The 27,586-nt window shown below is 46.7% G+C and overlaps 2 protein-coding genes across 2 annotated transcripts in view; one reads left to right on the top strand and one right to left on the bottom strand.

Annotated features, from left to right (window-relative positions):
• LOC147419775 (ABC transporter B family member 19-like) overlaps positions 1 to 26,864 on the top strand; it is a 38,976-nt gene extending 12,112 nt beyond the window's left edge. The window contains exons 10-11 of the mRNA XM_086506226.1: positions 25,023 to 25,264; positions 25,348 to 26,864. Coding sequence (XP_086362352.1) covers positions 25,023 to 25,264; positions 25,348 to 26,559 — 1,454 coding nt within the window. The 3' untranslated portion in view covers positions 26,560 to 26,864. The remainder of the gene's footprint in view (positions 1 to 25,022; positions 25,265 to 25,347) is intronic.
• LOC147419776 (uncharacterized) lies at positions 7,426 to 11,702 on the bottom strand. The gene is made up of 2 exons (XM_086505261.1): positions 11,536 to 11,702; positions 7,426 to 11,376 (listed from the first exon to the last, which is right to left on the bottom strand). Exons 1-2 carry the CDS (start codon positions 11,700 to 11,702, stop codon positions 8,070 to 8,072), a joined length of 3,474 nt encoding a protein of 1,157 aa, XP_086361387.1. The 3' UTR covers positions 7,426 to 8,069.
• Positions 26,865 to 27,586: the final 722 nt, after the last annotated feature.

Raw genomic sequence — 27,586 nt, 5'->3', positions numbered from 1 at the left:
TGCTGCATTGTTCGCTTTAGGGACATACTCCAAATGAAGAACTCCGGCCAAAACCCGCTCCCAAACAAAGTGATACTGCACCTCGATGTGCTTTGTCCGAGCGTGAAAGATACGGTTCTTGGCAATAGCAATGCAACTCTGGTTGTTGCACAAAAGACGAGTCGTAGCAGTATGGGGAAAACACAACTCTCCCAGTAATCTCCGTAGCCATATGGCCTCACAAGCAACATAGCAAGCTGCTCTATACTCCGCCTCTACGGAAGATAGCGCAACGGTGTGTTGCCGCTCATTGCTCCATGAAATGGGTCCCGAGCCGAGTGTGAAAACTACTCCTGTAGTAGAGCACCCAGTATGTGGATTTCCTGCCCAATCTGAATCGCATCAACCAAGTAAGGTGCAACCCTTGGAGCGACCATAGAATACACCATGGTCCAAGGTGCCGCTGATGTACCGCAAAGTACGTTGAGCACATTGTCGATGCCAATTCTGGTGATATGAAATTTGCACGGGCTGCTGGATCAAAGAAAACCACACTGTCTGGTCTCTAACTTTGCTCCAAGCTCTGCACAATTCCATGGCATCCAAATCTGGGACACGTTCTGCATTGGGCTTACAGCATTCATGAAGATGTCTGTTGCATTGTTCGCTTTAGGGACATACTTCAAATAAAGATCTCCAGCCAAAACCCGCTCCCAAACAAAGTGATACTGCACCTCATTGTGCTTTGTCCGAGCGTGAAAGATATAGTTCTTGGCAATAGCAATGCAACTCTGGTTGTTGCACAAAAGACGAGTCGTGGCAGTCTGGGAAAAACACAACTCTCCTAGTAATCTCCGTAGCCATATGGCCTCACAAGCTGTTAGGAAATAAGACGTAGCTAAATAGATATTTGAGTAGATTACTTAATGGAGAGAGATAGATTTCACACACAAGAGATTATAGAGTAGAGAGAGAGAGAGAGTACACACGATATACGTGGTTCACCCAATGTGGGCTACGTCCACAGCACTCAATGGCTTTAGTACTTCAAAACAAGAAGTAGTTTACAAAGGGATTATACCCTTAATGGAGCTCCCGCCTTGCTTCACTCTCACCACCTCACACTCACCTTGTTGCATCAACTTCACACTATGAAATGTGTGTAGAAATGGCCTCCTTTTATAGGCCAAAAGGGCTGTCCTCTCTCATGAGAGGCAGCCATGTGTAGCCGCCCTTGTGTAGATAAGTCCAAATCGGACCCTTCAATCCGCCCATGTGTGGCCGCCCTTGAGAAGACAAGTCCGCTTTTGAATTCAACCACCGGTCACCGGCCATTGACTTCCGACCACCGGCCACCAGCCATTGACTACCGGCCAACCGACGGTTGTTTTCTGACCACTTTCCGGCCGCCGTCCAGCCATAATATTCTGGCAAAAAGGAATATTCCGACGAGGGGAAAAAAAGGCCCCTAAAGTTGCCCCTGATTTTTGGCCGTGAAAATTTTGGTTTCCGGCGAGTGATTTTCCTTCACACACGATGGCTTCTCCTCATAATGGGGGCCTTACAAATGTGCGCTTTTACCACAGAAAATTACAAGGGTAAATCAGGCTCCATACTTAACACAAGCAACATAGCAAGCTGCTCTGTACTCCGCCTCTGTGAAAGATAGAGCAACGGTGGATTGCCGCTCACTGCTCCATGAAATGGGTCCCAAGCCGAGTGTGAAAACTACTCCTGTAGTAGAGCACCCAGTATCTGGATTTCCTGCCCAATCTGAATCGCATCAACCAAGTAAGGTGCAACCCTTGGAGCTGATGTACCGCAAAGGACGTTGAGCACACTGTCGATGCCAATTCCGGTGATATGAAATTTGCACGGGCTCCTAGATCAAAGAAAACCACATTGTCTGGTCTCTAACTTTGCCCCAAGCTCTGCACAATTCCGTGGCATCTATGTTTGACTGATCACCAACCAAATATGGGACAAGTTCTGCATTGGGCTTACAACGTTCATGAAGATGTCTGCTGCATTGTCCGCTTTAGGGACATACTCCAAATGAAGATCTCGAGCCAAAACCCGCTCCCAAACAAAGTTATATTGCACCTCAATGTGCTTTGTCCGAGCGTGAAAGATACGGTTCTTGGCAATAGCAATGCAACTCTGGTTGTTGCACAAAAGACGAGTCGTAGCAGTCTGGTGAAAACACAACTCTCCCAGTAATCTCCGTAGCCATATGGCCTCACAAGCAACATAGCAATCTGCTCTGTACTCCGCCTCTTTGGAAGATAGCGCAACGGTGGGTTGCCGCTCACTGCTCCATGAAATGGGTCCCGAGCCGAGTGTGAAAACTACTCCTGTAGTAGAGCACCCAGTATCTGGATTTCTTGCCCAATCTGAATCGCATCAACCAAGTAAGGTGCAACCCTTGGAGCGACCATAGAATACACTATGGTCCAAGGTGCCGCTGATGTACCGCAAAGTACGTTGAGCACACTGTCGATGCCAATTCTGGTGATATGAAATTTGTACGGGCTCCTGGATCAAAGAAAACCACATTGTCTGGTGTCTAACTTTGCTCCAAGCTTTGCACAATTCCGTGGCATCTATGTTTGGCTGGTCACCAACCAAATCTGGGACAAGTTCTTTGGCTTCTTCCCTTAAAGCTCTGATCCTTATCCTGTGACTGCTTCTGTGGGCATTCATTCGCAAAATGCCCCTCCTCTTCACAAATGTAGCATTTCTTGGCCTCTCTTAGAGCTTTCCTTTCTTCAAAAGATTTGCCACAAAAATGCCTTTTATTTCCTTGTCCTCGCCCAGAAGAAGATTTAGATTGCTTCTTGGACGTGTCAGCTTCATCAATGGAGTGTTTCTTTGTGGGAGGCACAAAAGACTTTGCTACAACATTACCCTTGGCTGAAAACTGTTCGCCTTGGGACCCTCTCTTGTTGCTTTTAAATCCATTGGAATCTCCCTTTGACAGATTGCTGGCCATTCTTGGATTCTCAATCAACTGCGTCATATTCATGACCGTAGTCTTTGTGCAGTAGTCCCTAATTTTCTTGGACAATCCGCAATAGTACTTCTCAACCATGCGGCCCAAGAATTGTTTATTGTACTCTTCCAGATTCGCACACTCTTTAGCATTCAACTCGTGGCATCCTGTCATCACATGCACTCAAAAGTGTTTGTAAGCCATGCAGGTGCAAAAAGCTATTTGAATTGGACCCACGTTGTAGGGGCTTGACCCTGATTCAACAATGCGGTCCACCATTGAAGCGCATTCCCTTTCAAGAAAGTGAAAGCCTTGCATATCTTCAAAGACTCTGTGAAGTTTCCTCCAGCATAAGCTGCATCAAACTGTTGTGTGAAGGTCAAAGCCTTCAATTGATCCTCAGTTCCCCTGAAAGTTTCAAACCTCACTGCCTGCTCACCTTCCTTGTAATCCTTAGGTTGACTCAAAGGACTCACATTGTCATAAACAAGTGCCCGCAAAAGTGGTGCTCCACGATTGTTCATTCGAGCACTCGAATCACCTGTTTTACCTGTCATATCTACATTTTGGGCATATGGCTGCAAAAAACCAGCCATACCAAATTGTGTTCCAAGCATTTGAAATTGACCATAGGCACCCTGAAAACCTGGTTGGACACCCATGTTCACATACATAGGGTTAGCCATGCTTGTTTGCACTGTCCCAAACACATTCCCTGGCATATAACCTGTGGAAGCTCTAGCCATAGCTTGAAACATTGAACCACCTCCAAAATAACCAGGGTAGGAAGTAGGTAATGGAAGGGTCTGAAGCATAGCTTGCTCATTACTCCCTTGACCATTCACAAACGGTTTTTGTCCAGGTAAAGCAAATTGCTTGGGATTAATGGACAATGTTGGTTGCTCAATCACATGGGCTTTCCCTCGAGCATCATGAGTCCTCTGTGCATTGAAAATCCCCTTTTTCTATAACGGCTCAGTCATGCCCTGTGTCGAAGTCTGAAATTCTTGTGCAAGAGCCTACAAGAACTCCTACATCCTTGTGTTGTTAGCCACATGCTGAAACATTTCCATGCAACTACACAATTGAGCCCTGAACAACCTGTCCTCTTTATGAAGAGTTGAAGGAACTTTCTCTCTGCCATGTGAGGAAGATCCCTCTTCAAGTACTTGATCTCTCTTCTCTGCCATAACGACAAGCTCTGTGTTGCTTTCACCCACAACAAGCCACGTTGCACTTTTTGAAGAAAAAGTGGCTATCCCATCGATGGAACCATTTAACCGGCCTGTACATCATAGAGGGCGGTACTAATTCAATTACCTGTGAACTTTACACAGAGCACTCAGAAGAAAAGAGAACACACATATGTCCAGTGACTAGAATGTCACTGCGCACACGAAGACCGACACCATGTAGGCCCCAAAGACTGGCGCCCCTCTCGGTATTTTTTTATTCAATTAAGAACAGACGATCCGGATACGTAGATCAAAGTCTCACAAAGCTGTCCAAACCTGGCGAGGGATGAAATTGCAGGTTTTTGACCCAATTTCGGCAACATAACAACGCCAAATCCCCTGTAGGTCAAAAGTACCTGGCTATGACGGATTCCCTCGCAATTTAGAAGCTTTCTGGTGAGCAGTAACAGAATTTCAGCGTGCTTTAATTCCCTGTTTTTCCATTGTCCCGTGCCCAAAACCTTGTACACGCACCCCAAGGCTTTCCCAAGGCTCCCCTTGTGCTAATTTGCAGTTTAGGTGCAAAACCCTAAACCTGCAAAAAAACACAGCAGGCTGTAACTCTCTGTTTTGGATCGTTTTTAGCGAAGCGAACACGTCTAGTGTGTCCCAAGGGCTCCCGCACGCAATGGGATAGTCCCCCTTTGATTTGGACGAGTTTTCACGCGAGAAAACTCTCTAAATTCGCAATCTTTTGCAATGGAACTGTGCGTACCTGTGGGAGATTAGCAATTAGCTAATCCGGTTCCTGATCGGAAGACTCTTGCCTTGGCAAACACCCATAAAACCTCCAGAACTGTGAATAGTCAACTGAGAAGCCCAGCTAGTGGGGCATTACCATATGTGCAAAGGGGGGAGAGAGATGCACGAGAGAAAATCATCACGCTACAAGAGACAAAGGAGAAGGCAAGCTTTCCATTCAAGTTGTGAACCTGAAGCCACTACTCACAAACACTTTGTGGGTCACACTGAAGACTAAAATCAGCCTTCACTCTCATTTGGGCGCCCCCTCTTGCTGAGGTGTCCTGCAGGTTGCTCTGCTCTATTGCCAAGTGTCCAATGTGCCCCTTTGGTTTAATTCCCTAGTTCCCACCAACTTATAAAGTTGTAATTGACTTGCCAAGTGGCCCAAATTCTCTTCTGGAGCACACAAGCTTCCATACTCATCAGAATTCAATGCTAACTGGCCCGACGAGTCCCAGACTGACCAACCTAGATTCTCGATGTGAGAAACTCGTTTGGCCGCAACCGTTTCACACTGGCCATGCAACATCCACTTGCACCTTTTCAAAGGTTCTGGGGAAAACAAGTAAAAATAAAATAAATAAAACTATGTAGTACATATTTAAAGAAGGCAACAAGAAAAAAACCTCTCTTGGTGACACTGCCGCCAAAGTCGCAAGGAATCACGGCACTCCCGCATGTAGTCGAGGCTACCTTGGAGTCTCTCAAACTGGCCTCTGAGTGTGTGAATCAGCTTGAGCCAAATGTCACGGACAGTCTCTGCCGATGGGACTCGTCGAGCCTTGAAGATGCAGAAGCAACAGGCTCACCAGATGAACCACAGTGTCAGGCTGCAGATGAGCTCCCAACACCACTCTCTATCTCTACTCCACTCCAGAGGGACTAGCTTTGTGGTTGGCTGAAGTGTAGGCCGGCCCTCTTGAATCACAATCATCCTACTAATTAAAGCCATCTCAAAACGAAGTGCTCGGCCCGTGACTGTGGACCAAGCTGTAGCACCCCAAGTGTATTGGCTGGCTGTAAAAAGTGCAGGCATCAGCCAAAGAATCCGAAGCCAAATTTGTTGTGCCATGGGGCGCTCCTGACGGGTTTGGGTTGATGACACAAGTCCTCCGACTAATGCCCGTAGCTTTGATCCGCAGAAAGCAACACTCAGCCACCTCTAGTGCCTCATCAGTGACTCTCTGGAAGCGGCCCTCCCTCTGAACCTCGAAGAAACTGCAAGAACTTGTGATTAAGCAAGCCCTGACTGAGATGAGGACCTCCAGTCGCTGAAGGCCACCATCCAGCACGGTGTTGCAGGCTCCCTGGGGTGTGCCACTCTGCAGGTATAGTCTCTACAATATCCTGACGCTTGCTTCTACGCCCCCCTCATGTCTCGCAGCTGAGTGTCTTGAATCTCCTCAAAAAGTGATGTAAGTTGTGGCCAGTCCCCAAAGGAACGAGCTAGACCCTCTGCCATGGGACCCCAAGAGACATGAGGTCTGCTACTGTGACGCCCTCGTTCGAGGCGTCGCGGATAAGGGGCCGCGCCGGCTCACCTGCGATGCAAACGGGACCTACAGGCAAGCAAACGCATGTACAAGAACGCAACTTGAAAACTGAACGCAAGAGGGACACGAGAGTGAGGGACGCGAATGAATGATCAATATCATAAGAAAGTGCCGAATACAAGGGACGCAAGTAATCACTTGAAAACGGGGCTGGCAAGTTGGGGGAAGTGGCACATACTTCCCTTATATACACCCCCGGGTTGAGAGAGCTTGACGCCCATGTCAAGCCGGGGTTTTGAGAGGTGCCGATACAAAATTTGATGCCGAGGTTTTGGGGCGGATATTTACAAGGGGGGGAGTAAAGTGTTGCCAAAAATGTCTAGCTACCTAGGGTGATGCTAGTTACAAGTGGGGGGGAGAACTACTCTATGTTGTTGTCATGTAGTGTGTTGTCCTCCTCTTCCGTTGGCATGTTGTAAGGGGTCTTCCAAGTCGAAGCATGATTTCTTCAGGTACCCAAGTGCATTCTGTCATGGGGCAATTGCGCCATTTGACATAGAAAAGTTGTCCCCGGCGTCCAAAACGCGACTTTAGGATGGCCTCCGGCTCATGTGGCGGGCCATCCTTTACATATTCGGGGAGGCTTCTACCATAGGTGTTATCCGGCACGAACCTTTTGAGGAGACTTACATGGAAGGCGTTGTGGATGTTGATGTGTGATGGGAGATCCAGCTTGTAGGTGATGTCGTTGTAGGACTTGAGTACTTTGTATGGCCCATAGTAGCGGTGGTTGAACTTCGGGGAGAGACCTGGAGGGAGGGTGATATTCTGGGAGCTGACGAGGACTAAGTCACCTTCTTGGAAAAGTTCGGCAAGCCTTCGCTTTTGGTTGGCGTATTTGGCGATGCGTACCTTGCTTTGCTCGAGACTCTTCTTTGCCTTTGCATGCGGGTTTGCCATTGTTGAAGAAACTCTTCACATTCCAGATCCTGGGCATGCACGTCGCCGGTTGCCAGTGCAAGAGGTGTGATGACTTCTTTACCTGTGGAGAGCTCGAAGGGGGTGTAGCAAAGTGCTGCTATGGATGGAGTTGTTGTAGTGGAATTCCAGGACGTCCATGTATTCGGACCAATCCTTCTGATTTGCTTTGACATAGCTGCGGATGTAGTCTTCAATTCCTTGGTTGACTCTTTCAGTTTGGCCATCGGTTTCTGGGTGGTAGGCGGAGGAGAAGCGGAGCTGGGTGCCTAGCAGCTTGAAGAGCTCGCGCCAGAGGTCGTTGAGGAAGCGGGTGTCGCGATCAGAAACTATGGCTAAGGGGAGGCCATGGTATTTGAAGACTTTGGCGAAGAAGTGTTTGGCGACCCGGTAGGCGGTGACGGGAGGCTTTGCAGGTATGAAGTGGGCTTGCTTGGTGAAGTAGTCGACGACCACCATGATGGTAGTGTGGCCGTGGGAGGGGGGGAGGTCGACAATGAAGTCCATACTTACCATGTCCCAAGGCCGGGAGGGTGTTGGCATGGGGTGGAGGAGGCCAGCAGGCTTGACTCTTTGAGCTTTGACCAGTTGACAGGTTGGGCAGGTGCGCACGTAGTCGATTACGTCGTCCTTCATTTTTGGCCACATTTAGTGTTGATGGAGTTTGTCATAAGATCTCTTCTGGCCACCATGTCCAGCTAGCTTGCAGTCATGAGCCTCCCACATGAGGTCTTTCTTTAGCTCTGGATCATTGGGGATGTAGATTTTTCCATGCGCGTAGAAGAGGTTATCTTTGACTTCAAAGAGACCCACTGCCGCTTTCCCAGAGATGTGATCGTTGAGCATGCGGAGGACAGTAGGATCAGCTTTTTGAGCGTCGAGGATGCGTTGGCGTAGGGTGCTGGTTGCTGTGGAGATGGTTGTGAGGGTGGGCATCCGACTGAGGGCATCTGGCATGACATTTGTGGTTCCTGGTTTGTGAATGATGTCGATGTCGATGTCGATGTCGATGTCGTACTCTGCCAGTGTATCTTGCCACCTGGCTTGCTTGGGGGTGATTTTGGGTTGTGTCTGGAAGTACTTGAGGGAGATGTTGTCTGTATAGACCTTTGTGTGTTTGTCTTGGACATAGTGTCGCCACTTTCGGAGGCAGTGGACGACAGCGAGCATTTCCTTCTCATGGGTGGTCCATCTGGTCTCCACATCTGTGAACTTGTGGGACTCGTAGGCGATGGGTTGATTCTCTTGCATAAGGACACCGCCAATGGCACCATCGGAGGCATCCGTGTGGACTTCGAAGGGTTTGGTGAAGTCGGGTAGTCGGAGGACGGGGGTACTACACATGGCGATCTTCAGGTTCTCAAAGGCTTCTTCTTCTTTAGAGGTCCATTGAAAGGGCTTGTGGCCTTTGGTTATCTCTGTCAGTGGCGCAGCAATCTTGCTGAAGTCGCGGATGAAACGGCGTGTGTACTGACAGAAGCCCACAAACTCTCGGACTTCTTTGATGGATGTCGGAGGGGCCCACTTGATGACGGCGTCGACTTTCTTGGGATCCATCATAATGCCTTCTGACGTGACGATGAAGCCAAGGAACTCGATTTTCTGGACAGCAAACTCACACTTCTCCAGCTTGGCATAAAGTTGGTGTTCGTGGAGGCGCTGGAGTACTGCGGCGACATGCTTCTGGTGCTCTTCTAGAGTCTTGCTGTAGATGAGTAGATCGTCAATGTAGGTGATGAGGAAATCATCTATCATGTCCCGGAAACTGTCATGGATGATTCTGCAGAAAGTGCCAGGACCGCCGGTGAGACCGAACCCCAGGACCATCCATTCCCAGGAGCCGTAGCGTGTGCGGAATGCAGTCTTCGGGATGTCTTTAGAGGCGATTCGGACTTGGTGATAGCCTGAGCGGAGGTCGATGCGCGTGAAGTATTGGGCACCCTGTAGTCTGTCCAGAAGATCTTCCATGAGGGGGACTGGGTACCTGTTCTTGATAGTTATCTTGTTGAGGGCCCGATAATCCACGCATAGTCGCATCGAACCGTCTTTCTTCTTGACGAACAGGACTGGGGCCCCAAAAGGAGAGCTGCTTGGCCGGATGAAACCTTGATCCTCTAGTTCTTGGAGTTGCTTCTTGAGCTCTTTGAGCTCGGTATCGTTCATGCGGTAGGGGGCCTTTGCTGGAGGTGTGCTTCTTGGGAGGAGGTCAATTTCATGTTGAATTTGACGTGCAGGGGGTAGGCCGGGGGGGAGTTCTGGAGGCATGACATCCTTGTACTTCTGGAGGATGGGGGTAAGGGAGGGGTCACCCACTTTGGCCTGCTCGATGGTGATGGAGTTGAGCCTTACTGTGGGCTGCTCCTTTGCCTGCATGATGCAGAGGTGAACCTGAGCTCCTTTCTTGAGGGCCTGCTCTGCTTGCTTTGCACTCATGAGGTTGAGCCTGGGGGAAGATGTCTCTGGGACCTTCTGTTTGCCTTTCATCGTTGCCAATTGAGCGGGGTCTTGGCGGTTGATGGGAGGGGGAGTGGTTTGAAGATGCGCCTGGCGGGTGAAAGCTTGCTGCGTTGTGAGTCTGGCGCCTTGGACTGTCACTGCTTTGCCTTGATTATTCAGCAGTAACTGGTCGACCTTCATGCCTAGGAGTGCAATGAGGTACTTGTCGTTGAAGGATAGACCAATGATTGCCTCAAAGTCGTCCATTGGGACCACGATGAAGTCAAGGCGACATGTGAATTCACCCATCTCGATCCTGACTTGCCGGGCTGCCTTTACGTTGCTATCCTTTCCTTGGGCAAACTTAACTGTAGTTTCATTGACAGTGGTGAAGCGTAGGCCCAGGCGAGCGGCGCACTGCGGGGATAGAAAGTTGTGTGTAGCGCCTGAGTCTACCATGATCCATTGTGGCTGGGATCCGATTGTTGCCTGGACATACAGGTTCTGGATGTCCGTTATCGCTGCTGCCATGCATTGAGGGTGGAGGGATACTGCTCCAATCCGAAGTTGTTGGTCAGCAATAGGGTCATCCGTTTCTTCGATTCTTCGTTGGGGGGGGGAGGGTGGTTCTTCGATTTGGATGGTGTTGGCTCTGCTAGATGATGTTGATGCCTGATTTCTCTTGCGGACACAGGCGTTGTTGGGTCCATGGGCGATTCTGCAGTCATTGCACCAGATGCGATCGGGGTGCGACTGGTTATTGTTGCCGTTGTAAGTATTGTTGTAAGAATTGCGCGCAAAAAAGGTGCGTGGGACTAAGGCGCCATTTCCGCGGCCTAATCCCGGGTTGTCATTGGGTGGTGGTGGGCGGGGGTCATTGCTTCTGTTATTATGTACAAATCCGCGGCCTTGCCCGGCGGGTGGGCTAGGCCGGTTGCTGGAGGGCGCGGGGGCAAAATGGTTGGGGCGAGGGTTATTGGGAGGAAAACCTGGGGTTGAATTTGTGTCGCGGAGTTTTTCGGCCATATTGGCGGCCACTTCCCAGGTGTTGGGATTCTGCTTCTCTACCTCGCGGCGGGCCCAGGGCTTAAGGCCGTACAGGAAGCCATGTAACCTGTCTGCTGTGTGCATCAATGGAAGTTGGAGCATGAGTCGCCAGTATTTGACAATGTAGTCTGATATGTGGCCGTCTTGGCGTAGATCGCGCCACGAATCCCTGACTTTGTTTCCTTCATTCTCTGGGACAAAGTAGCTGAGCATGTCTCTTTGTAGGTCTTCCCAGTCCTCCCAGTGCTTTGATGGCTGTTCAGTAAGGAACCATACATAGGCGTCGTCGGCCAGGAAGGTTTTGGCCACGTGCACCCATCTACGTCTGCCTATGTTGTTCCACTGCATGTAGTCTTCTACCTCGCTGAACCACTTGTTGAGTTCCAGTGAGGTGCGGTTGCCTTTGTATTTCTCTGGGGGACTGGGTCTGAACTTTCCCAGTCTGTTTTCGTCTTCTAAGTGTCTGTCAGGACTGTAGTAGCATCTTTCGCTTTAATCATCCTGATACTCTTCGTCTTCGGGTCGCGGTCGTCTTTGTGTGTTACACCGCGTGTTGACATTAGAGGTGCCTGGTCGGTCTTCGTATCGATGGCCTAGCTGTGTCTAAATCAATTCGCCCAGGTTAGCCGACATCAAGTTGATCTGTTGTTCCATGGAGGCCATGATGCGGGCCTCCAGTCTCCGTTCTATTATGTCTTGGGTATCTTGTAATGTCTTCGTTTCCTTCTTCTTCTTCTCCTTCTTATTCAAATCAGGCTCGGTTCGGTATCCGTCATCATATTCTTGATCTCCAGCCATTTCTGTACTTTGGTGGCCGAAGCTGAAAAGAAAAACTCAAAAATGTCGAAAACTGAAAAACTGCGAGAAACGGCTTGAAAACGTTGAAAAACTATGAAACGGCGCAAAACGGGGTCCAAAACGACGAAAACCGCAAAAAACGGCTCAAAAACGGTGAAAACCGGTCCCAAACGGTGTAAGACGGGGCAAAACAAGGTAAAACGTTGAAAAAAGATGGGGAACGTGGAGAAACGCGTCAAAACGGAGCAAAACGGGCCAAGAATGCGGAGAACGCGGTGAAAACGGGGCGAAACGCGGGTCAAACGAGGCAAGACGGTGAAAAACTGTGGGGAACGTGGAGAAAACGCAAGGAACGGGGCAAAACGGGGCAATCACGCGAGGACGTGGTGAAACGGGGCAAAACGGGGCAACACGGGCCGAGAAACGCGGAGGAACGTGGAAAAACGAGGCAGACGGGCCGAGAACGTGGTGACAACCACAGGCCACGGGCCGACGTCGGGTCGGCGGGGACTCGAGCCGAAGCTCTGATACCAAGTGTGACGCCCTCGTTCGGGGCGTCGCGGAAAAGGGGCCGCGCCGGCTCACCTGCGATGCAAACGGGACCTGCAGGCAAGCAAACGCATGTACAAGAACGCAACTTGAAAACTGAACGCAAGAGGGACACGAGAGTGAGGGACGCGAACGAATGATCAATATCATAAGAAAGTGCCGAATACAAGGGACGCAAGTAATCACTTGAAAACGGGGCTGGCAAGTTGGGGGAAGTGGCACATACTTCCCTTATAGCTACCAACCATGTGGCCTCGCTGTGTGTTGACCATAGGGTTCCAAACAAGTGGTTGTCTCAACCGCTCCTCAATGCATGTGGATTGATGCTGCTCAAGGCCACCCAGCAACTGCCCCCAAGACCGAAGCAGGCTCGCAACAAAGCGATCATCCCATCTCGTGCTCGAGCCTACTCTGCATATCTCTGAGAAAATCCAACGGGTTCAGGGCTCCATGGGTCGCCCATTTGTGGCCGAATCCGATGAAGCAACAGCTCCTTCCAGGGCTCCCCCCCTGGAAGAAGTCCGCTAACCACAAGCTTCCCAAGGAGGACTCTACTCTGTCGTGTTGGGTCGATGATCCCTAACCCTCCCTAAGAGCAAGGTAAAGTGATGACCTGCTAGGAGACCATGGCCCGAGCGGACTATGTGTCTCGCCCTGACGTATACACAAGAAATTTCTGATCAGCCGCTCTAGTTGGCTGATGCAAGAGCTCGAGAAAATCGAGTAAGACTAATGTACCACATCGTGTCCAACAGCACCTGGTTGGCCACCCAGCTAGAGAAGTCGTACTGACCTTCATTGTAGCAATATCCTCCTGATGGAAAGGAGGAGAGAAGCAATCTGCTGCTCTGGTGACGGATTCAAACCAACCTAACAGCCCAAGTAACGTGCTAGTGTCCCTGCAAGAATAAAGCCCAGGCCCCTTTCCAGGCAACCAATCGAGCGTGGGAGCACTACTAACCCATAAAGCCACTGTCTTCTGCCAATTGATCAGTGCTCCCGACGCACAACTGAACACCTCGTGAGTGAGTATTCAAAAATCAGGTTCATTTCCGAGAATTCTAGTTTATCAATGACACACTGAGTTCATACTGAACAGAGTGTTTCAATCATTCAGTCTAGTCATCTTATCGTTGTGTAGCCATCTCATCCCTTGGGAACTCTTGATGCGCTCACCACAGTATCCAATCATATCATTCATCATCAGTCATCATCATCATTCAAAATTCATGATTCTTATCTCGAATCGTGATTAGGTTCATTCTGGAGCTGTCATTGCTCCCGATTGCATTCATATGCACATTCGCCATGATCTCAATCTCAATTTCACCTGTTATCTATTTAAAAATAGCCATATCTTTCAAACACATTAATTTCGTACATAAATCAGAGTCATCTTCGAGAATTTCCCATTTCAAAGTTATTCATTCATAAAATCATAAAGTAGAAATATTGTCAGCACATCAATATCCCTTTCAACTTTCTATCCAGTATTTGTTCTGGAGCGAGTATCTCCTCGTCCGGTTTTATTTCAGTCTGCCAGTCGTTCTCATTCTTGTGTCTTTCTAGGGCACCATGCACATATATGTCCTTGTTCCCCACAGTCAAAGCACTTCCCCGTTTTGAGGTATTCGTCTTTCTGTTCCTCTGTCAATCGGGAACGTGCATCTTTCTTTCCTCTTCTTCTGTCGTCATTCGTCGAAAGTTGTTCGGTTGGATAAGTCAAGTTACCTAAATGCATAGCAAACCCTTGATTAGCATGTCCCATCAGCTCATGTATGGACTCAGATTTCTGTAATAAGCAGTAATCTCGTATTTCTTTGGGAAGTCCATAAAGATGAGGCGGGTAGAAAAACATCCCAAAATCTCTCCCAATAAGTATCTAGAGAATCTGCCTTGGCCATCCGTAGATGATTCTAGGCAGTAACCACGTCATGTTTGTACTCTTGAGTGAGCCATGAGGAAATAAAAAGTCCTTTGAACTTTAGCCACTTTGTCGGTACTTCTTTTCGTAATAGAAGAGTGGACCACCATGTCCGTGCATTTCCTTTCAAATAGGAGGCTGCCATCTTGGAGTGCTCTGAATAGCGCCCTCCAGAAAAAGCTATGTCAAACTCTTGAATAAATGCGAGGGCCTTGTCTGCATCTCGAAAACCTGAAAAGGTATCAAATTTATTGCTTGTCTGCCCTCCTTAAATTCTTTGGTCTTCTTGCTCTCATCTTCGAGAAAGTCGTATTGATTGGCTCTATAAAAGTGCTTGCTCTTTGAATAAAACATCTCGTCATCGGAATCCAAGCTCTCAGAAGAGGATGAATCCTCCTCAGAACTCTCAGAAAATGTCCGAGATCTGCGCTAGGATCTGCTTTTCTTGGCCTTCTTGTTCTTTTTATGTGTTTGTTCTTCTTTCGTTTCTTGCCCTTTTTGTCCTCATTACTGGAATCAGAAGAGGAAGAGTTATCGGAACTATCAGAAGAGGATGAGGACGAGCTGGACACACCCTCGAAGCGTACACGCTTCTTGACTTTTCGTGCATTTGCAAACGAAGACTGTTGACCCAAATAACCAGGGTAATATGTTCCCTTGCTGCGTCTCTTTGGAGGTTTCGTGATCTTCAATATTTGGTTAACTCGTCGTTCCATCACATCATCAAGTTCATCTTCACTGTACATTCGCGGGGCAGGTAGTTTCTTCAGTGCGGACTTTAATGGTGAATCGATGGCCGTACGCCATCGGGAATGCACCTCATTAACGACTGCTTGGCACAAGCATCAACCTGCTGTTGACGCTGCATCTCCATCCGTTCATACTCTTGTTCCAATTGCTCATTTCAATTTCCTGTACTTTCACCCGATACGAAATTGTCGAGTGGGTTCATTTGATTCTTGCGGGATTCGTCGTTTGAATCCATGTGCCGTGGTAAAAGGATCAGATTTCCCGGTGCAAGGAAAATCGATTGAGCTCTTATACCACTGTAACAGACTTGGACACCCCAAGTCGGAAATCTAGCACGACACACGAGAGAATCACTTAGAATACTTCACAACTTTATCACACTTTTAAAATAGAGTCGACACAACCCGCGTAGTTCCGTGCCCAGAGGTATTGGCCTTAAAATCTGGCACCCCTTTCGGTATTTATTTTTATATTAATGCTTAAGCAAAGTTAGAATCCCGCGGGCCCTCTATGCTGAGAAGCTCGTCAACTAACTGAGGGCAAGAGTGGCTTGTTTGTGTCTCATGTATAATGCTCTTAAGTAGCAGTTGTATTCTCAAACTCAAAGCCTTTGCTAAGATTTTGTAGGCTGAGTTGAGAATGGTGGTGGGTCGCCACTGACAAATTTCGTCCAAGGAGCCTCCCTCCTTGGGGACAAGGTAGATCGATCCCTCGCTCATGCTGTCAGCCAGTGTGCAGAATGTGCTGGTAAGCACTACAGAGGTCTCGACCAAGCATCTCCCAGTACTCTTAAGAACAAACCGGGAGTCAAACCATCTTCCCTTGGGCAACTACCCCTAGGAAGTACCCTGAGGGCTTCCTATAGCTCCTCGGGCTAGAGGAGACGCTCAAGCCTCTGGCACATCTCCTCAATGACTAAACAAGACATCTGTGCCCACACCTGCTCTCAGCATGCATCTTGATGCTCTTATTGTGTGACAAATTGATGACATGGCAGTGCCACCCAGACAAAGACGCATGCTGACGTGGCAACCAGTACGGACGCCCAGATAATGCCCTGACAGGCTGACATGGCTGTACGGATTTCCGCGATACGTGTTGACTGTGCTGATGCAACAGCAGCATACGGATTTTTTGCTTTTTGCGTTGACAACAGCGTATGGATCTCCGCAAATTACATTGGCAGCTTTTGGGACAGTTTTGCTTTTGATTTAGATGCTTTTGGGGCTTTGCTTTTAACAACCCTTTGTAATGTTTATAAGTGGCCTTAGGGGCTCACTCTGCAGAGCATCTAGATGCAGAGTTTGAGAGCGAGTACCCGCGGGCTCAGTTGTACTTTGCTCAAAGATTAATATAAAAATAAATACCGAAAGGGGCGCCAGTCTTTTGGGCCAATATCTCTTGGCACGGAACTACACCGGGCCGTGTCAACGCTCTTGTGATCTGTGAAGTAATTTGAAGTGAATCTCTGTTGTGTCGCGGTAGAAACTTGACTTGGGGTGTCCAAGTTTGTTACAGTGGTATCAGAGCATGGCCGATTTCTCTTCTATCAAGAAATCCGATCCCTTATCTTGCGACACTTATGTATTCCAAAAAGAATCAATCGACTTCTTCTGCATCCGCTGAGGCAAGAGGACACAAGCAGAAGATTTAAACGAATTAACAGAGGAAGAGTACGGGCCACCTCAGCCTACAAAGTATGACCTCAGCCTACAAAGTATGAACTTCAAGAGATGCAGCGTCGACAACAAGTTGACAAGTGCACAAAGCAGATGATTAAGTTTGCGAAAGACCCTCAGTTCGCAAAATTTTTGTCTCAGCAATCCATCGCAGAAGTGCACACTCAATGGCAAAAAGCCACCGAACCACCAATCAAACCAGCAATCAGGAAACCTCCTTCTCCGAGGATGTTTACAGAACAAGAACTTCAAGAGGTGGTTCAGACTCAGATTAGTCAGCTTTTGGACTCGAAGAATCAATCCAAAAAGCAATTGAAAAAACGCAAGGGGACCAACTACCCTGGTTATTTGGGCCGTCAATCTTCTTTTGCATCTGCAAGAAAGCAGAAGAAGCGAGTACGCTTTGAAGGACTACCCAGTTCTTCGTCTTCCTCTTCTTCTGACAGTTCTTCTAGCTCTTTCGACTCGAGCGAGGAGGACAAAAAAAGGCAAAAAGCAAAGTAGAAAGAAAAGCTTCGGAAAGAGCAAAAAAAAGGCAACGAAACTCAAGTTTCAACCAGTTTTTGATAGCTCTATGGAGGAGTCATCCTCTGACAGTTTGGACACCGATGACCATATGTTTTATGCAAAGAAGCACTTCTACAGAGCCAACCAATATTACTTCCTCGAAGACAAGAGCAAGAAAACAAAGAATTTAAAGAAGGTGGACACTCGATAATATTTGAATCCTTTTTTGGATTCCAAGATGCTCCGAGGGCTTCGCCTTCATCCACAGCAGTTTAACATAGCCTTCTCCGGAGGGCACTACTCAGAGCACTCCAAGATTAGGAGGGCTGCAGGAAATGCTTGAACTTGGTGGTCCACTCTTCTTTTGAGGAAAGAATGTCACGATTGTGACTATGTTAACAGCAATACATCTACTCCTAGTTGCAGGTACGCAAAGTGTCATGCCAAGGAGAACCCCTACGCTTGGATGGTCACGACCCTTCGCTCAAGAGACGTGCCTCTTCGCCAAAAGCCACACTTCTTCGACGACTGGTCACACCCCTTCGCTCTACGAGTGCAACTCTTCGCCCAATGGTTGCAGCTCTTCGCCGAAAGGATGTGTCTTTACGTCTAAAGTCGCGTCTCTTCACCATGAGACGTGTCTTTTCATTTGTGTCTCTTCGTCTCCTATATAAGGAGCCTATTGTACTCAGTTTTAAAACAAGTCATCAATCAATCAAACACAGAGTTTTCTAAGTCTTGTTCTAAGTTCAGTTTCAGTTTTCTAAGTCTTAATCATGAGTTTAAGTATTTAATTAAGGATTAGCGATTAGAATCCTTACAGTGGTATCAGAGTAAATTTTTTTCCCGGGACTCGAAGGTTGTGAGCCTCTCACCCTCGCCGCTCCCCTCTCCCGCCCTTCCCGCAGTTGTATGGAAGCAGAAGAAAGGTGGGCTTTCTTGATGGATACTAGCCGGCGTACTTAACCTCACCCGCTCTCGAAGCAAACATTGCCTTGCACAAAGATGACATGCATTTTACCCGAAGCTTGGGCTCACGTGCTTGCTGATTCTCTACAAGCGTGGCCCGGCAGCAGGTGCTTGTTCCGCGTATGCCCCTTCATGTGTTGCCTTCCTTGGTGAAGGGGCACACACCCCTTGGTGAAGGGACACACCCTACACCTCTTGGCACCTGTGTGCTTGCGCTCTTTCAAGTGAACAGACACACTCCTGGCGTGCAAGTGTCTCCTCGTTGGCTCCTCGTTGGCTGGATACCCTTCGCGACACACCCCTTCGCGATGCCATCTCCAAGCGTTGCATCCTTTCACTGTCTGGCTGCCTTGTGCTGGCTGCCCTTCGTGAAGTTTTTTTTACGCAAAGTAAATTAACCAGCAGCGTTTCAGTTTTATTAACGCTACATGAGTACCTCAATTTCCGTATTAAGTGGCCATTCACCCTTTAATGTGAACACCCTTCACAATCTCCAGCCACAAAACCTCTACGTAAACAAAATGCCTCCAACCCAGCGCTTGCAGATATCGCACGCTGCTCTTCCTCCCAGCGCTGGCAATTGCTGAAGCGTACACGCTGGAATACTGACGCTGATTTTCAAAAAAACAGATCGCTGGCTGTGCTTTAATCGCCCAAGCATAAGCAGCCTTTAAAAAATTTTGCCACATCATCACTTGATGCCATGTAACCACAAGTTATAGGATGATGTTACAATTTAATGCCACATCAGCAGAAAAACAAAGCCTCTCAGCAAGCATCGTAAAAAAGAAATTCAGCCACCGCTTGCATAAAATGAAGGCATCGTAAGCAAAATTCAGCACCCCTTGCTGACCCAACTTTGATCGCCCCCCTCTGCTAGCCATTTTCCGAGTATTGCCCGCTCGTGTGGACACGCCCCTTTCCTTTGGCAATCAAATTTCAGTAGCCGACAATGGAACTTCAATCCCTGTGAATGTGCCATGGCCAATTCTCCATATGGGTTCAAAGGCTTTGCGTTCATCACGTAACTGAGTTACGTGGACGATATTCCCTCTGAGCTGTCAATATGTCCGAAGAAGGTGACAACGATATTTTACCCGAGAACCCGATAGCAGTTCTCAAAAAGCAGATGGCAGGACTTTCAACAAACCTCGCATCAATTCACATTCGCTTGGATCAGATACAGATGCGAAACGCTTCCCGGAGTCACCCAACAACTTCTCGGACAATACATGCATCTTCTTCCAACGCTTCAGTGGTCGACCAGGAAGAACCACTCAAACAAAAGCCTTCGGAACTCAAATTTTCTCACCCAAAGCATGGTTTCTCAGAGACAACGAGACACAAAGTATCTTCATGCGAGCAACAAAAGTCTCAGCATGAATATTCTTGGAAAAGTTACAGTTCTAAGCAACCAACTTCTTATTGGAATCATCAGCAACAAAAGCAGCAATATGAAGCTTCCAACAGATCATCAACAATATCACGATGGACTTACTTAGTGGCACATATATCCGACCCTAGTCAAGTACTCGATCGTGAACGCCATGACGCTGGACAAGTTTCCCCTCACGAGCCATGCCCTACATTTAAGTCTTTCTTATCTCATGGTGATACAGTTCCAGATTTATTGATCCTTTCCTTGTGCAAGAGGATCCTTCAGAGGTCTAAGAGGCAACAGCTCCCTCGACCTCCCCCTTCTCAATTGGAAGCCTTAATACCCGTTGAGAAAGCTGAAGATTCAGAAGATTTCCATTCTTGTGTGACAACGGACAAGCATATAAACCCTTCTTTGGCCGTGATTCAGGCAGGAAAATTCGCCTCGTCACCGCCCTTGCAAAATATAGTCTTTGTCTCTAAACAGATACCAGATGCTATGGTGAATGATAATTCTTCAAACTTGAAGATTGCAGTCCTTGCCTTCAGTGGTGCAAAGGATAAAGCGGATACAAACTCTTGCAACACGACTTCAGTCATCTTTGGACACAACTTGTTCTATTGATAAACCTTTACAGATGGATATACCTCCAAAAACTACTCTGTCTCAGTCTACGACATCCCTTCAAAAGGAGTTTACTGTTCCAGACAAACCAATAGAATACTTTACAAATTTCCGACTAGTAGTCATCATTCAACAGAAAACTCAAGTCAGTTTACCAATAAGCTCACTCAAAGCAGATCAGATTCAATCTTTTCTTGGACAAAGCTCGAAGTTACAAATGACTTTGACAAAGGCAATAATTAGGTTGCAAATGTGATACTCATACTTTTGACAAAGATGAGACAAGTTGCAAATATGATCATTTCACAGTTTAGCAAAATAGTCATGGTCAATAACAGTGCCATGACGTGGGACTTAACAGAAAGAGCTTTGGATGCAGAAGTACTACAACAATACATTTCCTTCTCCTGGAGTTTTCTTCAACTACCCTGGGTTTTATTTAAAGAGAGAGGAAATGTCACGATTGTGACTATGTTAACAGCAATACATCTACTCCTAGTTGCAGATACGCAAAGTGCCATGCCAAGGAGAACCCCTACGCTTGGATGGTCACGACCCTTCGCTCAAGAGACGTGCCTCTTCGCCAAAAGCCACACTCCTTCGACGACTGGTCACACCCCTTCGCTCTACGAGTGCGACTCTTCGCCCAATGGTTGCAGCTCTTCGCCGAAATGATGTGTCTTTACGTCTAAAGTCGTGTCTCTTCACCATGAGACGTGTCTTTTCATTTGTGTCTCTTCGTCTCCTATATAAGGAGCCTATTGTACTCAGTTTTAAAACAAATCATCAATCAATCAAACACAGAGTTTTCTAAGTCTTGTTCTAAGTTCAGTTTCAGTTTCTTAAGTCTTAATCATGAGTTTTATATTAAGGATTAGCGATTAGAATCCTTACAAAGAAGCTCCAGTCAAGTGGTTGAAATTCAAAAGGCTCTTTGTTTTTTCTTGGCTGACTCGGGAGTACAAACGAGATGTACGAACCGCTTGGAACTATCTTCGGATGACCAAGGGAGATTCTTTGGACGCTTATTGCGATAGGTTTTGGGACTCTTTTCTACCAACCTCTTCATTTAAGAAGATCACCTTTGAAGAACAAATTGAGCGGTTTTGCTGCGGACTCCCTATAAAGATCCGAGATTACTGAACAAAAGTCGAATTCTATTCAAGAATTAATGGGTCATGCGAAACGGGGTTTCTTGATACATTTGGAAAATTTGACTTACCCCACTAATGAGATCTTGACTCAGAGAACCAGACAAACCTCCAACAATGAAAGTAGAAAGAAAAGAGTTCCCAAGAAAAGAAGGATACACAACCCAGACTGACTCTTCGAGAAAGGGCTAACTATATCAAAGAGGGAAAGTGTTTTGGTTGCAGGGAACAAGGGCACATCTCCGCAAAGTGCCCCAAAAAGGCACGGCAAGGACCAACTGAAGACAAGCCCAGAGAGTTCTAGAGCAGCTGAGGAACGCGGCAGAAAAGGCAAGATCAAAGCAGGACTGGTACCAGATTACCTGGGTACTGACCCAAGCTAGATAGATGAAAGTACAAAACTTTGTCGAAAAAGCTCCTAAAACATGCTTTTTGACGCTAGTCTGTGTCGCAGAGGCCTCTAAAAATCTTTTCAACGGTTGAGAATTTGGATATGCAACGGAAGTCAAAGTTGATCCTCTCGACGAGCCATACGCATTGACATGAGAGGATTTTGATTTTGACAATTTTGAAAAACATAGGCTTTTCAACAGCAAATTAGGGTTTCTGCAGCATAGGTCAAAATTATGTTTAGGGTGCTTTTCATAGACAACGGGTAATACTATGAGCATTTGGGAACATGGAGCTGGAGATCCACTCTTTTGCATCAAGGAGAATCATTTGCTTGAAATTTTGCTTGAGAAATTGTTTGAGAATCTTTTTGAGAAATTGTTTGAAATGGATTTTATCTGTTTTGAACTTGTTTTGGTGCCGACTTAAGATTGCTTGATTCTAGTTTTGATATTAATTTCAATGTTTTCTTAGAAAAACTTTGAATACTCATGGCCCGGTCCTTGTTGGTTATCTACAAGAGTATTCAATGCTTGCAAATTGGTATTTTACTCATGGCCCGAACCTTGTTGGTGATTTGCGGAAAAAGTATTAAAAAGGAAATTGGAAACACTCAGAGAAGTATTTACTCTTGGAACCTCCAAGCGATACAGATTGTAGTCTAGGAAGTGTTTGGTTGTAAAAGGCCTCTATATCTCATGGCCCAAACTTTTTTAGGTTATTTGCGGGAGGAGTGATGAGGGAGTCGTTGAATACCTCATGGCCTGGACCTAAATGGCTATTTCCACTAAATATTCCTAATAAGATGAGATTGCCTGGGTATGTAACTTTAGTGCATCGAGACACCCGTTACAGATCAACGCGATCTAGGTGTGATGGCTAATTTTGCTATGCCAAAATATCAAGAGCTCCGACATGGAATGCGAAAACTGAATGACCTCAGAATGATCGTCAGATATTTTTTTCTCTAACTTGAGTTGTTTAATCACGGCGATTACTCTTCTTTCAAGGAGGAGGGATGTCACAAATTGCTGATGTGTCAAGCCAGTGAAGACCCAGAGGGTTAGGATTCCCTAGCCTACCTGCAGATCCTGGCCAAGGGGCCTAAACCCTAGTAGAAGAAGAAGAAGAAGAAATCCTCACCAACTTACAGAGCCTTGTCAAGTGGCCCATGGGTTAGGATTAAAATCCTAACCCCAACAACTTATTGAACCCCGATCCATGGGGCCTAAACTGAAGACACACTCACACAATAAATTGTGTGCAAACTGATGATGTGGCAGGCAACTGTACAGACGCTCGCATTTTGCACTGACATGTTGACGTGGTAATTGTACAGATTTCCCTGAACTGTGCTGACAGCTCTTAGCGCTAGCTTTTGGGACCAGATGCTTTTAGACTTAATGCTTTTCATGTAAATTGCTTTTGGATGGCCAAGGCCCTTTATATATGAACTCAAGGTTCACTCTCTGGCATGCTTCCTGCGGGAGATAGAGAGCAGTGGCGCCAGTGTTGTACCATATTGAAGCCATGAAATAAATACTGAAAGTTTGGGTCCAATGCACTCTAAGGGTGGAACTCCTCCACTCTTATGTCTCGTGTGAAGTCTCTCTCTCTTAGTTCAGTTGTTTTGAAGCATCTAAAGTCTATTCAGTCTATTCTTGGCTCGTAGTGCCACCTCGTTACAATGCACGAGCAAGAGGGAGGGTCGAGGGGCTGCAACTATGATAGCGAGAAAGAAGCAAGCGATAGTAGAGAGGGATGTGCGAGTGGGGAGAGGGCTTGCGAGGTAAAAGGGGAAGGGGAAAGGGGGAAGGGGGGGGCGGGGGGAGAGAGACGGTGACATTCAACAGTGAGTGCTTCGTCTGTGATATGCATATCTTGAGTTAGTATTCTAGTAAGCCTTGTCTCTCTCACTGGCAAGGCGCTCATTAAGTACTTTGGCATGTTTGTGGGACTATTGACTATGGTATTCACTACACTAGCAGGAATATTCTTGTTGGTTATAATGATTCTGATTGGGCTGGTTGTGTTGACAAACAAAGATCCACTACTGGTTATTGCCTTCTCTTTGGTAATTCTCTCATATCATGGAAATGTCAGAAGTAAAACACCATTCCATCTTCTTTCACTGCATTCCAGATAGATGTCCTTTCTAGAGCTCTTCATGAAGATGCTAAAGGCCCATATGTGCGTCAAAGGGCACGCCCAGAGTGCTATCGCTTTAGCACATAATCCTTTTGTTTGTTGGTTGTACTAAGCACATTGATGTTCATTACCACTTTGTTGGGGATTACCTTGGGGTGGTCGTATCGGCTTGGAGTATTGTCCCGCCCTTAACAATCTTGCAGATCTTCTCACCAAGCCTCTACCTTAACCTAGATTGGATTATCTTCTTCCTGGTAGAGTTGGACCACACATCCGACACTAAAGAGATGTTGGAGATATGTCATCACCAGATGGTGTCATTTTAGGGTGTACAGCGTGGTTGTATGCCACAATGGCCCTACATATGCATTTTATCACTTTTTTGCCCATTTATTAGCTTTTTAACTGATGTGACGTAGTTTTAGTTGGGGTGGCTTATTTATTAACTTTTTATGCCACTTGTCATTATTTGATGATGCGACTCATTTATCAGAGCATGTCAATCATAAACTAAGGCATCTCCATTTTACTGGTATATAACTGACCCTTTGCCTCTCATTCTCATTATCGAGTAGTATAAACATCCTCCAGAGTTATTGACTTATTGCTCTTGAGTCACTCTCTCTCTCTCTCTCTACCTCTGTCTCAATTAAGTCTCCTCTACCTGCAGTCCTCTCTTCATTCCTTCCCCTTCTTTGTCTTGGTGCCAACTTTTTGTCCTATTCTTGGGTTTAGCCTTGGGTTCATGTGTAAGAGACGCATCCTATTTCTGCAATAGATCATCTTAATTATTGCATTATTCTCCCCTCTTTGTTACTTCCCATCTTGTATATGTGGTTTATCCTCTTTAACATGTGTGATTTCTCCCTTTTCTTGATCCCTCAATTGTGTAATCTTCTTGCTTTCTTTCCCTTCTTGATACCATAACTTGATCCCAACTTTCGTCACTCTGATATAATCATTGCCGATGTGTTATCTAAGTTGCCATCTAGCTCTCTCTATGATGGCTTGAATTGGTTAACAAGTGCACACATCTCCACACCAAAACAAGAATGAGTGTATTTCGATGTTTATATACTGATCTCTCATTTCTAGCTTTCATAAATCAAAGATGGTGTATGACTCTTTTTCAATCTGTTGTGTGTATGACAACCTTGCAAGCTATGACTACCACTATGTGCATTAGTTTTACAGCATTAGAACTGGTAGTTGTTTGCTAGTACAATCAAAAAATTTGTTTCTCGAGTGCAGCACTTTTGAAGAAAAAAGTCGGCTGGTATGATCAAGAACAAAACAACAGTGGTGCTCTGATGGAAACCTTCCTGGAGATTGCAACTCCCATCAACTCAGTTGTAACAGACTTCACTGGCACAATGATAAAGACAGCTTCTACTCTCTGCGTATGTATTGGACTCTCCCTTAAAGCATCCTGGCCACTGGCTCTTGTAATGATGGCCATCTTGCCCGTGACAACGTTCGGTTCCCTTCAAAGGGTAAGTTCATCACAAAAGTTTCCCTTAAAGGTTGTTCAATCCATAATCTGAGAACATCTACTGTGTTGATTCGATGTGCAAAGGGCAAAGATGTCAAATGTACACATTCAAAGGAAATGAAGGAGGCATCTGCAAATGCCAACGCAATTGCTGGCGAGGCTATCAACAATATGAGAACAGTGGCTTCACTGACTGCAGAAGATAAAATTATTAATCAATTTGAGCAGAGCCTCAAAGGGCCACTCAGTATCAACTCAAAGAAAAGTTTATACATCGGTCTCATCATAACCATGGGCCATAGTTCTCTGCTACTCGCTATCAGCTTCGTCCTGTATGTGAGCGCTTTATTGGTGGGAGCTAAGAAGTCCACATTTTTGCGATGCCTACAAGCATCACAAGTTCTGACATTCACAGCAGATAGCTTGGGAGAGGCCATGTTTGTTGCCCCCATACTGGAGAGTGCAAGAAAATCCTTCAACACGATAGCGTCTATCATAGGGCCCAAAATGGAGGACGATGAAAATGATGACACTGGTATGACGACAACTGCAGGACGAATAGAGTTTTCAAAAGTAAAATTTGCATACCCCTCAAGACCTGAAAACTTGGTGTTGCGCAACTTTAACTTAGATGTACCAGCAGGGAAGACAGTAGCGCTTGTGGGAAGAAGTGGATGTGGCAAGAGCTCGGTCCTGGCTCTGCTTCAACGATACTACGAGCCACAAAGTGGGCACATCCGCTTCGATGGTGTCGACATATCCAAGCTTGGGATAAATTGGCTTAGGCAGCAGATGGCCCTGGTGCAGCAACAACCTGTTCTCTTTACAGGGACAATAGAGGAAAATATTAAATATGGGAGGGCAGAAGCCACAGACGCAGAAGTGAGAGATGCAGCAAGAGTGGCAAATGCAGATGGATTTGTGAGCACCTTACCGGAGGGGTACAAGACGCAAGTGGGGAACAAGGGAGTGAAACTGTCAGGGGGGCAAAAGCAGAGGATCGCCATAGCCAGGGCGGTGCTGAGGCAGGGGAGGGTAATGCTGCTTGACGAAGCTACGAGCGCACTGGATGCAGAATCGGAAGGAAAGGTCCAGGAGGCGTTAGAGAGGGCAGCAGCGCGGACAGGAGCGACAGTGCTGGTGGTAGCGCACCGCCTGGCTACCGTGAAGAGCGCCCACTTCATCGCTGTGGTGGAAAATGGGCGCGTCGCTGAGCTCGGCCCCCATTCCCTGCTCATCAAACGCCCCTCCGGCCTCTACGCTCAGCTAGCCCGCCTCCAAAACGCCTCTGCATGACCCAGCTGCGTCGTCCTGTTGTACTACTGTTGTACAGATCCTCTCGCTCTCTGTCCCGAGGAAACATGGAATTCTTGGTAGCAAGCTTGTGCATTAGTGGCAAGTGCCACTCGGCAAGTTAATGGTGGCAAAGTCGTTAACTAAACGTTGTCTAATCCATACGTCAAGAGTGCGAGATATAGTTGATCAATGACATTTGTTTTTTTCTATTTATGTAAAAAGGGACATTGAGTAGTGGGTCACATACACTCTTTCTAATCCTCTTATGTAGGCCAATATAACTCTTCACCTTGTTAAACTAAGTCCAAAATGACAGCTGCATTTCTCTCTTGTTTCTCTTAAGAACAAGGTGAAGAATCACCCTGCTAATGAGTGTTTTGAAAATGGAGAGATAGAGTTGTGCTATGCAACTGGAGGGTTTACAATGTTATTGATGAAAGACGACAAGGGACAAAGGATTGCACTTGCAGCTTTTAGGAACTATGTTTATGTGTGGTTCCCCTAAGATATCTTGCTTATAGATCTAAGATGTGGCTTAACACCCAAGATAAATTCAAAAAAGGTGGGATGAGATAAAGCCAAATTGTAGAAAGTTGATGCAATATGCTTCATGTGTATAAATGTGAAGGCACTGTTTGATATGATACAATCTTCCATGGCATGAGATCTAAGAGCTAGTTCACATGGGTCTCAAGTTGCCAACATGTGCCCAACTAGTTGCGAGAATTTCTTATTTCCGTGGAGACTGCTTGGAAATTTGTTGCACACTTTTTGGGCGCTGGTTGCGAGCCCACTCCTACCCTGTGAGGTGGAGCAGCATTGCAACCACAGAAGATCACAAAAGATTTCAACTTGTTCGCTGACCATTATGCTTGGAGTTTACTGCTGCTAGGAATTTTATCGCCTTTAGAGAGCTTCAAATTTACCCTCACTCGTCACTTTTCAGTTGCACACCTCTTCACATGTGAACTATGCAATCATGGTTGCGGGTTGCCAACATGTTGACAACCTAGCCTACATGTGAACT

Source organism: Adiantum capillus-veneris, chromosome 29 (assembly GCF_014529385.1).
Source record: "Adiantum capillus-veneris isolate H3 chromosome 29, ASM1452938v2, whole genome shotgun sequence".
Taxonomy (NCBI): domain Eukaryota; kingdom Viridiplantae; phylum Streptophyta; class Polypodiopsida; order Polypodiales; family Pteridaceae; genus Adiantum; species Adiantum capillus-veneris.
This window is presented reverse-complemented; position numbering and strand designations above follow the sequence as displayed.